At 35.8% G+C, this 18,237-nt stretch overlaps 2 protein-coding genes across 2 annotated transcripts in view; one reads left to right on the forward strand and one right to left on the reverse strand.

Annotated features, from left to right (window-relative positions):
- LOC103921093 (chromosome unknown open reading frame, human C9orf84) overlaps positions 1-17,654 on the reverse strand; it is a 47,064-nt gene extending 29,410 nt beyond the window's left edge. The window contains exons 1-9 of the mRNA XM_009329002.1: positions 17,638-17,654; positions 15,075-15,265; positions 10,840-11,002; positions 8,848-8,950; positions 7,994-8,150; positions 6,541-6,648; positions 2,888-3,017; positions 1,935-2,029; positions 890-1,132 (exon numbers count right to left, since the gene is read on the reverse strand). Coding sequence (XP_009327277.1) covers positions 890-1,132; positions 1,935-2,029; positions 2,888-3,017; positions 6,541-6,648; positions 7,994-8,150; positions 8,848-8,950; positions 10,840-11,002; positions 15,075-15,265; positions 17,638-17,654 — 1,207 coding nt within the window. The remainder of the gene's footprint in view (positions 1-889; positions 1,133-1,934; positions 2,030-2,887; positions 3,018-6,540; positions 6,649-7,993; positions 8,151-8,847; positions 8,951-10,839; positions 11,003-15,074; positions 15,266-17,637) is intronic.
- Positions 17,655-17,800: 146 nt separating this feature from the next.
- Positions 17,801-18,237, forward strand: part of UGCG (UDP-glucose ceramide glucosyltransferase) — a 118,153-nt gene continuing 117,716 nt past the window's right edge. The window contains exon 1 of the mRNA XM_009329003.1: positions 17,801-17,978. Within this exon, the coding sequence (XP_009327278.1) occupies positions 17,801-17,978 (178 nt within the window). The remainder of the gene's footprint in view (positions 17,979-18,237) is intronic.

Below are 18,237 nucleotides of genomic sequence, written 5' to 3' on the forward strand. Positions count from 1 at the left end.
GGAACTGGGATGCAACACATTTCATTAGGAAGAAAGATTAAAACATTAACAGATTTTTTTTTTTAGAGGAAAAAAAAGACGTAAAGCATGCAGTTAGCTCCCTCTAAAGATGTGCTTCCCTAGAACTGCAATTTTTTGCATTGCTGCTGCACATCCATGTTAAACACAATAGCTAAACACTTTGCGATATGTAAAAAGCAGTTAAGTGGAAATGTACTTTCATGAGCGGTGCCTATTTGTTTCACAATATATCATGTTACTGTCAATCCTTGGAGTTCTACAACCACAATTGGTGCCTTGCAGTCAGGCCATAACTATATAATAAAATGTAAATTACTTTTTGCATTTTCTGTTAAAGTTTGATTATAAGTGTGCATAACGGTCCATGAGAAATTGTGAAGTTTATGAGCAGTTCACATTTGAAACCATAGCCACCATAAAAAAACGCCTCTGAATAGCATCACAAAATAAAGAATTTTCACTGTAACATACTCTCCCCACTGACCTTCTGCAGGTAGGACTATACAAATGCCTGCTTTATTAAAATACTCCAAGGCAAAATTACTATTTTTTAAGACATTCTCCTGTATGAAACTATTTTATTAAAAAATAGTATGGCTGGTGGAGGCTACTTTTCATCTGCACATTCATAGAAAAGATAACTTTGTGTAGTTAAACATGTTTGTTCCTACAGTCTTTTCTAAATTTGTGAAAGTACATCTCAATTGTAGTAGTGTTGCTACTTCATATTGCTATAAAACATTTTGTTCTTGAGAATAAGAAATCTTCCATTTCCTTCTTTCTTGGAGGTAACTGTCACTGTGTGATTCTCTGTTAAAGTATATATCTTTGCTTTTTTATCACTTTTTTTAAAAAAAAAGAAACTTACTTTCTAACTGATATGATGTAAATCGCATAAATGTTTCCACTTCTGTAGCAAGCAAACTGTTTGCATTATTGGCATCCATATTTAATTGCTCCAAAGTTTCTATGGAGACTGGATTTAAACCCAAATGAAGCCACCAGCCTTCCTCTAGTGAGCTAAGCATTGGTGCTTCTACCTCAACTGGTAGCAATTCCTTCAGTTCTGTAAGCGAATGACGCTGATATACAAGTTCAACAGTTTGATGCTCTACAAAAACCAGAAATCAACATATAATATGAATAATCTAGAAACATGAAAACAGAATGTCATTTTGCAAATGAAAGCTCCCAAGTGCTGATGACCTACTACATATAACCATTGTTTATACTTCCATTTGTAACTCAATGTCCATTAATAGACTTAAGAGCAAAGCACTTAGTGTTATCAGAGCAAGTGTGCTTTTTACTTATCGAGTGTATAAGTAAGGGGGGCGGGTTAAATTTATTTCAGATCTAATAATGTGTAGCTGCATTGCTAAAGTTACAAATGATATGTAATGAGTGTTCTGGTGCTGGCAGAAATAACCTGCAGCTTATTTTGGTTTTGTATATTTTGCTTCCTAACATGAACTCTGCTCTTGTCAAGTTATTATTTTCCATTAACAGTACTTTTCTATTGATTGATTGGTATTTTGAAACATTATTTAAGGAAAAATAGCACACAGAAAAGAGTTAAACAGATTACCAAATTTCAATTACCACAGTTATTGAATATAATTAGTATATTATACTAACATTTTCATAAGGAAATAAAACTCTTACTTCATTCAAATAACTTCTATAGAAGGATAGATGACATACCAAGATCAATGTTGCCATACTGTAACTTTTTATATGTACTAAAAGAATCAGACAATCCAAACTTCAGAGGATTACATTAATTGGATAAACTTCAATGGCTCAAAAGATGTGCTCTGTAATATAACATTATCTTTTTCGCTATATTTTCTCCACGTACATGGAATTCCTCAACATCAATTAGAAATTGATCATCAATTAGAAATCCTTACCGACAAGCAAAAGAGAGCTCATATTATCCCGATACTTCTCTGATTGCCATACCAAACATTCTAAGTATTCCCTAGAGGGCTCTGTAATCAAAATACTGAGAAGAACATAAACCAAGACGGAGTTATGAAGTTTAAAAGCATTATCTGTTGAATTTTGATTTATACAAAACTACCTTTTAAAGATCTACTTTCTCTCTAAATTTTCAGTTCATTCATTCATTCACTCATTCACTAAAATTTTTTCTTGTCCGTGTAGGGGGTCACTTCATGCAAAACAACAGTGAACAGGAAGGAGTGAGAGTAGCCATCAAGGCTAGTTCACGAAGTAAAGCGGCACTGAATGAAAATTCTATCATCTAGATTGTGGTTCCCTCCTCAAAAGGATATTTAAATTCTCCATGCATATGTGAGAGAGATAGCAAGGCAAAAAATGCTAGTCTCGCAAACAAGATGAGAATGAAAGGGTGAAGCAATCCTGATCCTATGTCAGCATGAAAAGGCTTAAATTCCACTGTTGGAATATCCCCAAAACACAGACAATACTTTCTTCCTGGAGAAATCTCTTCTGGAGATTTTGTAGGTGATACTTGCTCAGAATATGTTTGCCATATGTATAAATATATCCATATATACACATACATACTTGCTATATACATAAATATTTACTGTTGCCTACTCCAAAAAGGAGATTGGATTTTCAGGCTATTAAGTCCCCCAGGAGAAAGAGGTCTACAGTAGCGACTGTAATTTCCTTTTTCAAGGTCCCCGGAAAAGCCACAGATATGGATCGTGCACTCTGTTCACTTTTTCATGCAAACACAAAATATACGCAGCTGTCTCAAAGAACATAACTACCAATTCACAAATAGACTAAAGTTATTTTTGCACTAATTTTGAGGATTTATGAATTAGAGGATTTATGACAGGATTTATTACTACAAAGTTTTCATTACCTGTTACCAGAAAGAGGAATAGATTCTTCTTGAAGTCCTGTGCACAGAAAATTAACCCATGATCTTTGTTGTCTGCATGGAGGAGTTAAAGGTACTTCCATTTTGTCTTTCAGATATGGAACATATTTAGCTAGAAATTGCATAAAGCCCCACACAAAACAAAAATAAAAAAATCTAAATCACAAAGCTACTTGTGAATGAAACACACATACTTAGGAATTTTACACTAGTGAAGTTTTGGATTAAAATACAAAATGTTTTCATGGGACAATTCACTATTTAAGCAATAAAACCCAAATACTTCATATTTAATTTCCAGACAGTTTTGGGATAATGATGTATAGATCACATTCCTTTACTCATTCTATAACGTAGTTCTGGCTACATACTCTTCCCATGTAAGCCGATTTTTATGATGAAATCACCAAGTACTATGGCTGAGGTTTTGATATTGTGTTCATCTCTCCCGGCCTTCTTAGATAGTTCCCACATGAGTGAAGTTAATTAATGGGAGAAAGACTTCAGACAATATTGTGGTGGCTGTAGCATTCAGATGAATGGACTCAGGAACTTCAGAAACAGTCAGGATTTTAAAGACAAAATTACTCTTTCAAGCAGAATTAGTAGTCATTGTAATTTCTAGGGATGACCACTGAAATGAATTCCACCACCAGTTTTTTTAAAGCAGTATACAAACAAACCTGGCATGTTAGAAGTCCCCTGCAAGTCACCTTTCACATCCTTTTTTTTCCCAATCATATTAAATGCGGACATTTTAATGGATTATTGCTTTTTATTCAAATATAATAAGGAATTTGCAACTTCATTGATTTTGGTGTCATTCCATGAAAATTGGCACTTTACATGATCGCCCTGGTATTCATCTCTCTGGCATTCTTCTAATAATATTTCTCATTAAGCTTGACCAGAAAGTAGAGGTCACAAAAAACACAGTTCCTCCATGTTCTGTGAAATCTAACAGCCAGAAAAATTGTAAGTAAGTAAGTGCCTCCATAAGGAAAAACACTTGTAACAAATCTCCTATTCATTCCAACAGGCAGTAAGCAGCTGCAATCACCATACACACATTGTTTGGCCAACTGGCACACAGCAGGCTATGAATCAGCCACCTGCCCAGCTGCTAACAGCTGCTCCTTGTCCGACCTAACAAGCAGATTGTACAGCGGGAAGGATAAAGGACAGTGTTAGAAAGCCAGGGAATGCACAGCACACACCGGGGGGAAAAAAAAGGTAAAAAATAAAAGTGGTTATAAAAGAAACAAACAGATTTCCAATCAGTATAATTTCTTTCCCATTTACTTAGAGCAAAAAAAGCTCAGTGAACTTCTGCTGTGAACTTCAGCTCACAAACTGTTTTTTGTGGTTAGAAACAAATTTAGCACTTTTCTTTGAACAGGACAGGAGTTGATCTCAGGACAGCAAAAGTTCCTGACATATCTAAGAAGAACAATTATTTCTCTTTGAGCAGTACTGTTCATATTTGTTCTCGTCTAGTTATTTTTGCCTTTGAGACTGGAACATACTGACCAGCTACGTAAGTTAAACTCTGCCTACACTCAGGGTGCCACTCCCTTTCTCAGAGCATTAATGACTGACTGAATTATCTTGTCCCTCAATCCCTTTACCAATAAACAATCCCCATGGTAGCAGGAGAGGAAGGCAAAGAATGAAATGTTTACAGAAAATGCCATTATTTTGTGACTGTTTCTTCTCTGAGTTCAAGCAAACATATTTCACTTCTAGTAACTCATAAATCGCAAAATTAATTAGAAGGAGAAAACTGTAGTGTACCGCTGATGAAATTTGACACCTGATACAGAAACTTCCATTATCAAACAGTGTTTTAGCAGTGCATGTACAGGTTTGCAGGTCTCTGTCCTACAGATCTGAGTACCCTCTAAAAAAAAAAAAAAGACAGGGAAGCTGTCTGTGCCCCAGTGATTGAATCTTGCCTGATTCAATGGCAGAGCTAAGCCAGCAAACTGGCAATACAGATTAATGCCATGACTTTCTTTTAAAAACAATTAAAAATGGTTTGACTACTCATCTATTCTGGAAGAATGGACAATATTCTAGATAAGAGCACAGTCAACTTGTTATTACTGTATACAGGAGGAGGGTCCCAAACTGCTCAGATCTACTGTACTTAAGCTCCTCCTGCTTATCATAAGCTTCAGAAGTAAAGAGCAATCAGATAGCTCACTAGATTCAGACTACAGTTAATCATGCTAGGCAATAATCTCCAGATGGAAACTAAGTTTAACTTTGTCTTGGTGGGACAACATATGGTGGGTTTCCCTTGAGCTTTTGTATCAGACACTTTGAGCTGATATGATTGCTCCCGCCAAAAGCCCACTAAATCCTGTATCAGAAGTGTGATGCTATTAGCCTGAAGGGGACAACCATCAGTCCTGTTTAAATCATACTGAAAGTATGATTTAAAGTAAGATTTTACTGAAAGTAAGAGAGGAAGATTTTACTGAAAGTAAGAGAGGAAGAAGGGTCTTGATCTGGAGAAAATTCAAAATTTCTCAAGGATTTTCGTAACCGCTGGATGGAAAACTATCAAGTGAACATGCACTGGAGGATAATACTGCTACTGTCCAATGCAATAATGGATAGACTTTTTCCAAGATAGGATATACATTAGGATGAGAGGTGCATGTTTATTCAAGTATTGCCACTCTGCCCAGATCACATCCATTTGTGAATATCAGTCTTTGCGCAGGCTTTTCTGCGTGAAATTAAAGGTGAAAAATGTCACCAGCACAGCCATTTTTCTGCCTCTCTTAGCCAGTCAACATTAAGCTGTGAAAACAGTAGGGCTGGCAAGAATTTCCAGTATTTTGAGAGATTACACCTGCAACCTGAAGAAATCCAGCGGAGGTTGGATAGTTAGTCTAAACAGTCAGACACCAAACCTGGCTGGCATTGGTATGCATTGTAACCAGCACGCCTGACTGAGTTTTCAAGTTATTAAAGGTGGGTACATATAAAGGATTTCCTCATGCCAGCATAGGAGAAGCCAAGATTCAATGCATGCATTAGCAAATACTCAACACTTTCAGTTTATTTCTGTGGAAAACAGCTCTGGTGACTATGTGACTTAATTTCTCGATCACACAGCATTACTGGACCATTTGCAAACCAAAATGTCTGCACAGGAGTTTTGAACCTCTAGAAGTTATAAACTCAGTACTTCTCCCTGGATTGTCCTCCATTACCCTCTTTTGAAAGATTTACATAAGACTTCAACAAGCTGGAAACTGTGCTCTTTGGCTCCACAATTTTAATCAAACTGCCTTAACTTTCCTCTGCCCTCTCTGGGTAGATAAGTTGTCAGATTAAAAAATCTAAAAAGCTAATCAAATGCAAAAGATATAGACACCACTTGCAGCCAAAAGCAACATGAAAGAACTGTAAAGTTGGTTGTGTTTAGCTTTTAAAACTCTTGAAAGGAGTATGGGACTTCTACCTGCTTATGGTGCAGGTACAAAATAGTAGATTACACAAAGCAAACATTCTTATCTTATATCTATGTGGTGCATGTACTCCCAAGAACAGAATATGGGGACAATCACCTGAAGAATTTATTTTAAATATCACCCCTTGATTTATGTAGATCTTCCTACCTGACTCACAGAATTCCAACATACTTCTGCTATTACTGGAGCAAACCTCTTGTGGTATGGGACTGTACTTGGAAATTTCTATTTTGTATGTAATTTCTGCTTTGAGATCTGAAAACAGATTTTAAAAGCTGCCATAAATGAACTATTTATTCCTTTTTCCTGTCAGAGTAATTATTTTCTTTTAATACTTTTATTGAATATCCATAATATATCGTTCTGAAAAATTACAGTTGTGCTTAGTAACCCCAAATGCTGTAGCTGATCAGAGCAGCGCTCAGTCTTGTCAGAAAAAAAAACCAATATTGCACAGTGACTATCTGAACTATTTAAAGATCTTATGATTATGGTGATGTGATTTCTGGAACATGTAGGTAGCCTACATGTAGTTTACCAGGAGTTTGTGTTTGTAGATTCTCTTGCTGCTAAAAAGGACTAAAACAGAACAAAAAAGAATAATAAGTGACGTCTGTGAACAAAATCCTCAAAGCTCTGCAATGGAGGTTGGGTCATTCAGCCTGGAACATGGCATGTAGGTTGTGATGTACTAAATGTATCAGAGGAATACACATGAAACTGCCTTAGTCAAATATACACTTTAAAAAGTTTTGTTCCTGTCTTCCATAAGAGACTGGATTACTCCAAACTGCTGCCCTATCAGAAACAAAATTCAGCACACACCCTCCACACTCAGAAGTATGAATCTTGCTTCTTTGCATCTTGCTTCTTTGAGCTGCTTCCTGTCTACCAGAGGTTTGGTTTTCCTCACTTGTTTGCCAAAACCAATGCAAACTGTTTTTTTAAATTAAAAAAAAAAAATCTCAGGCACTGTCTTTGTCTTTTAACTACACCAAATACTGTCATAGTTATCAATCCAATACCCAATAACTGTCACTAAAGTTGTACTTATCTGTAGTATAAAAGCATTTAGTAACTTTTCTTAAATTCCTTTAAAGAAATTACCACTGTCATTTAGAATATTCCTGTTATCCATGGAAATATTTAACCCTTTTTTTCCAGAAATCTGCTTTTGCGTTTGCAATTACAATGTAATACAAGCAATTTTTACAGCATGACTGTACTGCATATAATCCCTTCAAGGATATCTCTGGAAGTACATTTAATTACAGATAAGAAAACATAACATTAAATTATTATATTCATGGTAGACTGGATATCATGAATCATGGCTCATGTTACAGTTTGCAAGATTACAACACAACCATGGATTGAACCAAATGGCAAATAGTTCACTTCCCCTTCGCTACTTGAAGAGACATTTCTAATACTCAGAAATTTGGGTATAGCGCAGTTTGTAGTCTCATACAAAGAAATTCTCATTTGATAGGCTGTAATGTAATTCGTAAGTGAACTGAATATAAAAGAGCTAGATTGTGTTAAACGTGTGCAAATGAAAGGAAAATCAGGTCAAGCATCTAAGAAAACCAATCCTCACCTTCTTTGATCACCTCTTTGCACATCTCTTCATCAGCCATAGTTTCTGGAGCTAAATTTAACAACTCTTTCAGTTCCAAGTATGATGGAATCTTAACAGAATCTGATCTGCCATTGCTGGGTTTGCAGAATTCTAACTCAACAGGCAACATGAAATACTGAAAAATATTAATCATAACAGAATGGTAAGTAAATTTCCTTTGATGTTACTGTACAGTCTAATCTTCCAAAATCTTGAAATAGCTTAATTCTAAACCAATCTAAGAGCTTTTAAGAAAGAAGTCACATGACATTTATACAGCATACACAAAGCTTTGCTCAATACAGAGAAAAAAAGTAGTGTTATAGTATTCCAGATTGTGTCAGTGGAGTATAAAGAGTGGATCTGAACTTACAGTTTCCAATCAAGTAAAATCCTCATTTATTTCATTGAAAGTTTGGGGGTTTTAGAATTTTGAAAAATGGAGCAGAAAATAGGTTTGACTTCTTTTAAAAAAAGAAGCCAACCTGGCCTCCCAAATGCCAGAACATGTCTTGGAACTTTCCCTTTCCTATGCACGTCATGGCTTCCTGTTCTGGTCCATTTTTATTCTTAGTGTAACAGTACCTACATAAAACTGCCAACACATCAGGTCCCAGGAGAAACAGCTAATCAGAGTGGGGATTCCCAATAATAGCATCCAAGAATTAAAAAAACACAAATAATACCAGTGTTTTCTAATCTTGGAAATATGAAGGCTACATATATTTGGCAAGTATGAAAAGAATTCAGTAAAATGACTTGCAAATGAACAAACACTTATGCATAACATAAAGGAATCACTAATATAATAGTAAGAAACAACATGATGATACCTCTTCATCTTTTACGGATATGGTACAGAAGTTCTCTTTAATCCCCTGCAATTCTTTTTTACTCTCTTGCATCTCCATTTCATTTTGGAAAGTCAAACATTCCCTTTAAAAGATCATAAAATAAAGCAAGTTACTTCTTTGTGTTACTTCATATCTAAGACTGAAAGTCTTAGCAGTAGCTTTGATAGCCATATGTGTGGCAAAAGTTATTTTTTTCTAAATCCATGCTTTTCTAAGAAAGCAATTCCAAGGGATGCTGTACCAATCTATGTAATTAACTGAAATTTTTTTTCAAGAAATAGTACATTCTATGCAAAGAACCACTTAATATTGGGACCTGCCTTAAAAAAGTTACAGAAAAAAAAAAATTAACATTGTTCATCATCTCAACACGTAAGTCCTGTTATGTAAAAATGCTTTCTGCAAAAGCTGCAGACCTAATTTTCTTCTAACATGAAGTTTTTCTGCTATAGAAAAAATTTCAGTAATCTATAACATTGACATTATTTATCTTTTGTCACCTTTCATTTCTATTTTCAGGAATCATTCAGCACCGAAGAATGCAGAGTGAGCTCACTATTAATTAAAATGAAAATTAAAAGTATGTCCCCTGGTTTAACTGACAAACTTTTAAAATGCCAAGAAGTAAAACTCAGAAGTGAGGCTACTGCTTGCCTTGTAAAGCAAGGATACGAGCAGAACAGGGATGAAGATTTTTCAGGTAGAAAGAAAACCATTCATCAGGCTTGCCCCTTGTGGCCATTACAGGCACTAAATCCATGACTTTTTAGGGGTGTAGCTTCCTCATCCGTCCCTGACACCGCTGTTTTCCTGGAGGAATATTTTAGACTGAAGAGTATAAATTGTTCCATGCCTAGCCTTGGGATGCTCACTGAATTTTATTTTAAGTAGAAGTCTGTCTAATTTTATCTCTTTGTCTAAATGCATCTCCTGGTGTGCTGCACTAGGAGATGTGGACTCCCACCTTGAGAAGGCTGGTGGCTTTGCTAGTAAACTGCGGATCAGCAGGTCAGAGCTATGTCTGTAAAGGTTCACACTAGCATTTTTTTCTCCTGTGACTGGTATTTCTGAAAGGCATTGCAGGAGTTGGATCATCTTCTCTTCGCTGGATATTTACAGTACTCACATGTGCACACAGTCTTATGTCCAAGACTCACTGCGAGATCACAGCTCATGTTTGAAGAAACAGGCAAACAACCCCACTCCTCCCTGTTCTGTTGCTATATAGGTACAGTTAAATCAGTTAAAATCTGCTTTGCCTTGCTTGTGAATCATGCAATCCTATCAAGTGCGAAGGAAGCTATACAAGTCATCCAGACATGGAGTAAACCAGCACAAAATTTAGCCAGACTTTATGAATGTATGTATATAGATAAATATGTTTACAAAATACTAGGCACATTCTGAATGTAACTGATACCTGTTTTAATGTACCAGTTTGTTCAAATTCCCGACATAAGACATCATTCAATTAAATTCAATCAACCTAGCAATGTGAAAATGAGCAAAAACATAAGAATAATTAATATTTGAACCTGAAGAAATACAATTCAGCAGGGTAAGAGCACGGACTTACTGACAGCACGACTGAGAGGAGAGAAAGAAGGAACATGGAAGCATGTGTAAAATCCTGGTCCAACTAAATTTAGCGGCATTTTACTGGTAGGGCATCATTCAGTTGAGGGAGGACCCTTAAAGATGGACATTTTTTCAGTAATCCAAAACTAAAATCCTGAGCACATATCACACTTACAGAATGTATAAATGACGTAATTTAATTAATCCACTTTTCTTAAATAATGCATATAAATTTCATCCTACTCATTTTTTAAGAAGAAAAGGTGAAGTCTTTACCTGTTGCAAATATAAATTAGTTAAAAATTTAACATACAACAGAAGATGTTAAAATGTTAATGGCATTACACACAGACTATTATTTATGTTTAATACTATACAACAATTTGTAGATACCTGAAAATATTATCTTCTGTTAAATTCTGTCCTTCAGAATCTAAAAGGGGATCTTTCACTAAAAAAAACTGTAGTCTGCTCAGAAGTACAGATGAAGTAGGCAGTTTTTTACGAAAATTTTCAAGATTATCAATAAAAACAAGTTCCTCTTCCATACATAAATCTGAAGTAAAATAGGAAAAAAATACATTAACAAACAATATAAACATAATAAGAATTATCAAAATAAAGAGAATTGTTGAGCAACTGTTGGAATGCTATAAATGTCAGCAAAACAATAACTACTTTTTATTTTAAGTATTTTAGGAATTTTAAGCTTTAAATGCGACAAAGTCTAGACTTCCAATGGTTCATGTGATAAGCTTTGGTTTTCTTTTGCTTTTTCTTTTGTCTTATATAACACCTGTTACAAAGAAAAGGTATGTTCTTTTCATTCCCTTGTTTATATTGTAAAGTATGATAAACGAACTTTTGAGGTACGTTTTGGCTAAGAAACTTAGCTGAGTGCAATTTTTAATGTAGAAATGAGGCAGTCTCTCCATACACATCTAAACCTAAATGCAGATTCTCTAATTTTGAAGCAACAAAAAATTCATTTACAAAACGAGCAGACAAAAAATATAGGATACAAATTATTATGATTTCAAGAAAGATGACATTATGGACCTTAATTTCTTTTGAATTTAGACTGCTACTGTCCATGAGACAGAACTGATACAGTAATCACAACTCTATTTGATGCAATCCTTTATATTTGCAATATCATATACAAATATATATACACACACATATTATACATATATAATACATATAGAAGGGAAAGGGGAGTTTTTCGTTTTTCTTCTTTATTTTTTACCAACATGGAAGTCTCCTCATTCCCACATCCCCCTTTCACTCCCTGGATGACTCCCTATCTGTAATAACCCTTCTTTCCTCCCTAGTGGCTGGAAATGATAGATACTGGTTATGTTCCCTCCCCAAACTCTTTTATGCTGCTAACACAAACCGATCCCCTTAAAGAAATCTATCAGTTAAAAAATAAATGTCTTGTTACAAAATGCCTCTGTATAATGAGATGAACAGTTCAGGAGAGGCTACTAAAGCTTCTAGTAGCCTATAAAGCTTGAAGTACCTCAATAAAAAAATTCACATCTTTTCTGATACAATTTACAAAATCCCTGATTTATTCTTCTTTCTTTTCTTCAAGCAACCAGGGAAACAAAGTAGGAAGCACCTCAATATTCAGGCAAATAGTGGTTGCAAAATTAGGTGCTAAAATCAGTCAGAAAATAAAGACTACTTCAATGACATAAACTTGATTATGCTGTCCTCAAATAAATTCTCATTTAATTTTTCTTAATTCAAAGAAAGCAGGATAACTCCTAATATCCTAACACTAAATCAGGTCATATAAGGCACAACTTTGCCCTTGATTTGCATTTATTATCCCAATTTAACTATAGTTTTTATTATTTTTTTATTATATTCATTTGTATTGTATCTTTTTATTATAAGTGGCTCTAGTACTTGAAGTGTATGAAAAAAGGAGGGTTTTTTCAATTAATCTCATTATTCTAATGTGATTCAAATATTTTAATTAGTGCACTTCTTTGTTAATTTTAACACAGTTAAAATTAACTCCCCACCTCAGGAAAATCTTACTCCCCACCTCAGGAAAGCATGCCTACACAAGAATGCACTTAAGCATTTACTGAAGTGCCCTCCTGAAGTGAAACAGATGCAATCACATACCTAACTATTTTCCTAACACATAATTTTACAACTGGAGCAATACGTAGAGTTTGAAATTCACAAATGCCAGTGTTTGAAATCCGTATAAAACTGAACTGAGTTGCCACTTTGTGATTTTAGGAAGAGCAGTTCCGCATTTTTTAATATGCTTATTTTTCAGAATTGTAACTTGAATGCAGTATCATCACTTTCTTAGATTCAGTAATTTCTGATCATCGAAGCTCTTAAGGAAAGAACTTTAATGGGCTTAAGCATGTGCTCAAGTACTTTATCAATCAGGGAGCATATATTCAGTTCATGTTTGAACGGGGATTTCACTGCCAGTGCTATCATGTGCTAGTGTAAAGTTAGTGCTCTTCAGCTCAATGGTACAAAGATGGTTGTCATTCCACTGCGACCTCTTTCTCGTAACAGACAGCCTATGCAAAAGAAAGGCTATTAACAGCATGCTAAATATTGAAAACTTCTTTGCAATCTAATATAGATGTAATGTAATTGGGAAGAAGACTAGAACTCTACAGTTACTGACTGAACCAAATTAAGTTTTTAGCTTTTCCATTCAGTGTGCTTTGTATTTCACAGGTTTAAACTTTCTTACTGTTTTCCACTGCTATAGTCCAGTAATAACTTACTAGCTACATTTTAAATGTTTGCATAACCTATTACGCTAAACTTCACAACCTTATTGGAAACTTTTTTGCTTTAAACAAGAACCTTCAAATACTACAGCTCTTAGTAAGTATTATATGCATTATTTCTTACATTACACCTTTAAAAAGTGAAATGACTGAAGAAATTGATTTTGTTCTCTGAAAGGAAGAACAGGGTTACATTAATAGAAATTACTGAAACATTTTAATATGCACAAACTGGTAGAAAAAAACCTGCTGCAATAATAAAACAAGCTATTTAGAATTCAAATATAACCTTCCTCTATCGGAAAAACAGATTTTAAATGATCATTCCAAATCCTATATCGTGTTCTTTCTTATTTTTTTTTCAATACAAGTTAGATAATTATGACATATCACCCATAATATTCCACTTAATATTCTTATAATTTTTACCTATCAGTAAATTCCATGTTTTTGCACTCTCTGTATGTATCTTCAAGCCTTTAGTGAAATCCAGTCAGTTTTGTGCTGTTAGCAGACTAGCTGGCCTTAATTAGCAGGTTCTCAATGACACAAAATAGCTTGCATATCTTTCAGAATGGCAGCTTTTAAAAATGTTAGAATTAATACTTCCCTCAAAAGTCAACAAACTTTTGCTAACTTTTCCTTCTTTAATGCAAACAGAAACTTAGAAAAAGGGTTGGCAGTAACACATCGGTTACATTGAAAGATAATTATTGATCTGCTAATTCAATAAACCAGTCACCAGAATAGTGAATAATTTAATGTTCTCCCATTAAAAAAAAAAAATCCAGTCTCTTTAGCTTGCCTATTTATGTTTGTTTAAGCGCAATATTAATCTGTAACTTCAAAAAATACAAAATGTTTCATGAAATGTATATTTTCTTTTTCTTTCAGAGACTCCTGTCCATGGAAATTTAGCTCTCTTGATTGTTCCTAAGAAAGTAATAGCTAAGACATGGGAAAGCATCTGAATTATTTTATTCTCTTTGTAAGCACACAATATATAGAGCTTTATTAATTATTGAAACCTTCTGCCATATGCCACCTAACTTTGAAAAAAAAATATCAGGTAATTACTTAATCAGATGAATTAAGATTATCGCCTTTCAATTATTAACTGTAATACACTTGCATTGTTGATACTATGTTCCCAGTAAATGTTATCTTGTACAATATTGTATCAAGAACCACCTGCCGCCTCTGTGTGACTGTGGAAAAAAGCTTTTAGTAAATGATTACATTACTTTCCTTTTCTAAGGTAATATAATTGACAAATATAGAAAAAAACCCATATTGAAAAAATAAACCTGATAGAATAAAAAAATCATAATACAGTTGAATCAAACACTTTCTCAACATTTTGCTTTCTGTGATCAGAATTCATTATTATCTATTAGGGCGCTACTAATCATAAAATTTCAGAAAACACATAGGAAGACTACCCAATTTGAACTATCTTCACCTCAGCAACAAAGCAGAAACTGCTTCCTTCTTTCCCTCCTTGACACGGTAAAAGAACATGCCACAGGGATGTAGTTTTATTGAGGTACAAAGGTTCATCAGCATTTTGATCAACGCCTGATAAGATCTTCTTATTATGATACTTTTTGTCACCTTCTGCCATATATTTGATCAGCCTGAAACTTCTTTTGGCTTGCACCTATCTTGAGCTGCTAAGAGAAGCCCTGCTTCTCCAGGGAATCTTAAATGGTTATAACTTCAGCAATTGCAAAGGCTGTGATTGCCCAATGATCTCTTCAACATCTATGGATCATGCACAAAAAATATGGAAGTTAACAAGCAGACTCCACAAAAAGTTAGAAAACAGTGAATTAAACATTTTACCTTGCCATTGTTCTTTAAATTCAGTGGCATAGTCAGTCTTCAAATATTTGTCTTGGGTGGATTCTTCCTTAAAAACATTCTTCATAAGTAAAAACTGTCCTTCTATATCAGTCTGAGAGCTGGGATTTGAACTTGGAATAACTTCTATTAATTCATTACTAATATGGAACTCTACAGAAGAGATAGGTTTCCTAAAAAGCAGAAGAAAATATCTGATACTTAAGTTGTTGTAAAAGCACTGTCATAACTTCCCTGTCCGCTCAGTGAATCAAAAGATTCACTGAGAATCAAGGCACTCAAAAAGATACTCTAAGAACTTTGATAATCACCGTATTCACTGAAGAAGATCGGAAATTACAGACTTGTTATCACTGTTCACTAGGTCCACAGTCAAACTATGTGTTTAATTCTTCCCCGCAAAAAAGCCCTTTAAGTTTACGCCCAGCATTAAATTGAACAAAAGGATAATGGCCAGAAAAAAGCATCAAACCGATTGATGTCAGAACATCTGTGACAAAAATTTGCTGCTGGGTTAAATGCATAGTCACGTTTTAAAAATCATGCAGAAATTGCAAGTAACTGCAACAGGGAAAAGACAGCATTTTCCTGTCACTTTTCATACTAATCTCAATATTACTATTATTTGTCAGGAAGAAAAACCTGCTTGCCAAATAAACAGCAAAATCATTTGACTACAGAAAAAAAAAATCATAGTCCTGAGCTAATTATGCATCTGGACAAAATATTTGTAATTGCTAATCAAAATATGGTCTTGTTAATACTATGTTATCCATATAAAGTGACTGGAACAATAAACTGACTCTTACTGATGAGTGTTGACATTTCTGAAGAACCCAAATTTTCTGCTCATCTATACTTACTGAACTTAATATTCTAATTTCAAATATTCTAATTTCAGACAACTGATTTCTCAACTGTGCATCTTACTGATTTATTCAGTTTTTTAATAATCCTTGCATTACACAATCTTGCTATTTGCTAGCCATCTGGAGGTAAATCTTATAAATGGAATCAGTATATGAGTGCACCTCTGAATTTCGGTATAGACCTTCATGTTTAGGCAGGAACAGTGAGGAATCTCTACTACACGTCTTAAAAAAAACCCAACTATTTTACAACATTTTTGAGTATGGCTCAAAAGTTAATTTTGAAACTACAAGTAGTATAGTTCACAAGCAATAACTATGCAGTATTGATAATAATTAATGTCCAAACTTTAACATGGCATAAGCCTTTGAAAATCCATGGACCTTAGAACACTGTGCCAAGTTACATGTGGGCCAACTTCACTGAAATCAACGGGTTTCCCTATAGTTTTATAGATATATTATGCCTAAGTGAGTTGCTGATTTGAGACTACATGGACCAGCTTTTTCCAGAGTCAAGCCCCTAGTAAGGCTGTTCTGGAAAATGGTAAATATTTCGAATGACAGGCTACTCTAAGTATGGAAACATATGTGTCCTGGTTTCGGCTGGGATAGAGTTAATTTTCTTTACCTTTTCTCCTTGGAGAGCCATTCTATGGGGGAGACAGCAGGGGGACACTTTCCCCTGCTCCTTCACCTTCCCCTTCCCCTCCAGGCTAGTTACAACAGCTCCTGAGAATTTTTAATATCCTTGGGATGTTCAAACCAGCATGGTCCTATTGCTATGTCTTCTCAATGTGGTTCAGCTCGTATTTAAAGTTAAACAACTATTTAAGAATACCACCCAGAGATCTGCCCCGAGGCTGGATAGTACCCTGAGCAAGTACCTAGGGCAGTGGGCACCTCCAATGTTTTGGAACTTCAGCCATGAACAAGTGTAGAATCCTGAAAAACTAGTAGAATATTTGGAAGAAGTCTGCTGTCACCCTGGCAATTCCAGAGAGACACAAATCACTGCAACATGCTGGGGCCTGGCCCATGCCTACCAAGCCCTGTTCAACACTATTCAGTACCCTCAAGGGGAAGAGAAGGTCTCTGGATCTGATGACAAAGCGTCAGGCACTGCAGCTACTCCAACCCTTGCAAAAGGCCCTGCGGCTCAACCAAAGAACCAACCTGTGCTGGTATCAATCGCCCCTATACACAAGAAGAAATGTTGGAAGCAAAAGTCAGCTCGTTTAGTAAGGGAAGAAACTCTTCTCCTTCTACGGGAAGAAGTGGATGAGGCAGACTAGTCTGAAGCAGGGCCATCACAAGAAGAGGAGGAGGAAGAGGCAGAACTCATAAACAAGGCGGTAACCACCCGATCCCTGTCCCTGAATGAGCTGAAAGATATGCAGAAAGATTTCAGCCATCATCCAGGCGAGCACATTGTCACCTGGCTGCTCCGACGCTGGGATAATGGGGCCAGTAGCCTGGAATTGGAGGGTAGGAAAGACAAGCAGCTGGGATCCCTTTCTCGGGAAGGGGGCATTGAGAAAGCGATTGGAAAAGGGGCACAAGCCCTCAGCCTCTGAAGGCAACTCCTGTCAGGCGTGAAGGAATGACATCACTTCAAGGAAGATGTTATATGTCAGCCAGGCAAGTGGACCACCGTGGAGAGGGGGATCCAGTACCTGAGGGAATTAGCCATGCTGGAGGTGATTTATGGTGACCTGGACAACGAGCAGTTATTCAAAGATCCAGATGAAGTCAAGTGCACTTGACCCATGCGGTGGAAGTTTGTACGGAGCACACCATCGTCATATGCCAACTCATTAGCAGTAATGAATTGGAAAGATGGAGAGGAACAAACAGTGGATGAATTGGCTGGCCAACTTCAGCAATACAAAAAAAGTATCTCTTCCTCCCTATGGGCCTGCATCTCAGCTGTGGAGAAACTGTCCTGACAGGTCCAGTAACTCAAAGAGAATATGTCCTACTCCGCACCTGTACGGACCAGTATCAGCCATTAGGAGTAAGCATCCCTCTGCTGAAGAGAAAGGATATAAAGGGTACACAGCATGGGCCACCCTGTGGTTTTTTCTGCGTGACCACGGAGGGGACATGAGGAAGTGGAATGGAAAATCTACCTCGACCCTAGAGGCACGGGTACATGAGTTGCAAGGAAAAACAATCACAAAAGGGGATTCTTCCAGGAAAACTGCTGCTCCAGTTTCCAGTGAGCAGTTCCCCAGACAGAGTAGAAGGGCTGATCTTACTTCTGATCTTAATAA

This window comes from Pygoscelis adeliae, unplaced genomic scaffold (assembly GCF_000699105.1).
Source record: "Pygoscelis adeliae isolate BGI_AS28 unplaced genomic scaffold, ASM69910v1 Scaffold127, whole genome shotgun sequence".
Classification (NCBI taxonomy): domain Eukaryota; kingdom Metazoa; phylum Chordata; class Aves; order Sphenisciformes; family Spheniscidae; genus Pygoscelis; species Pygoscelis adeliae.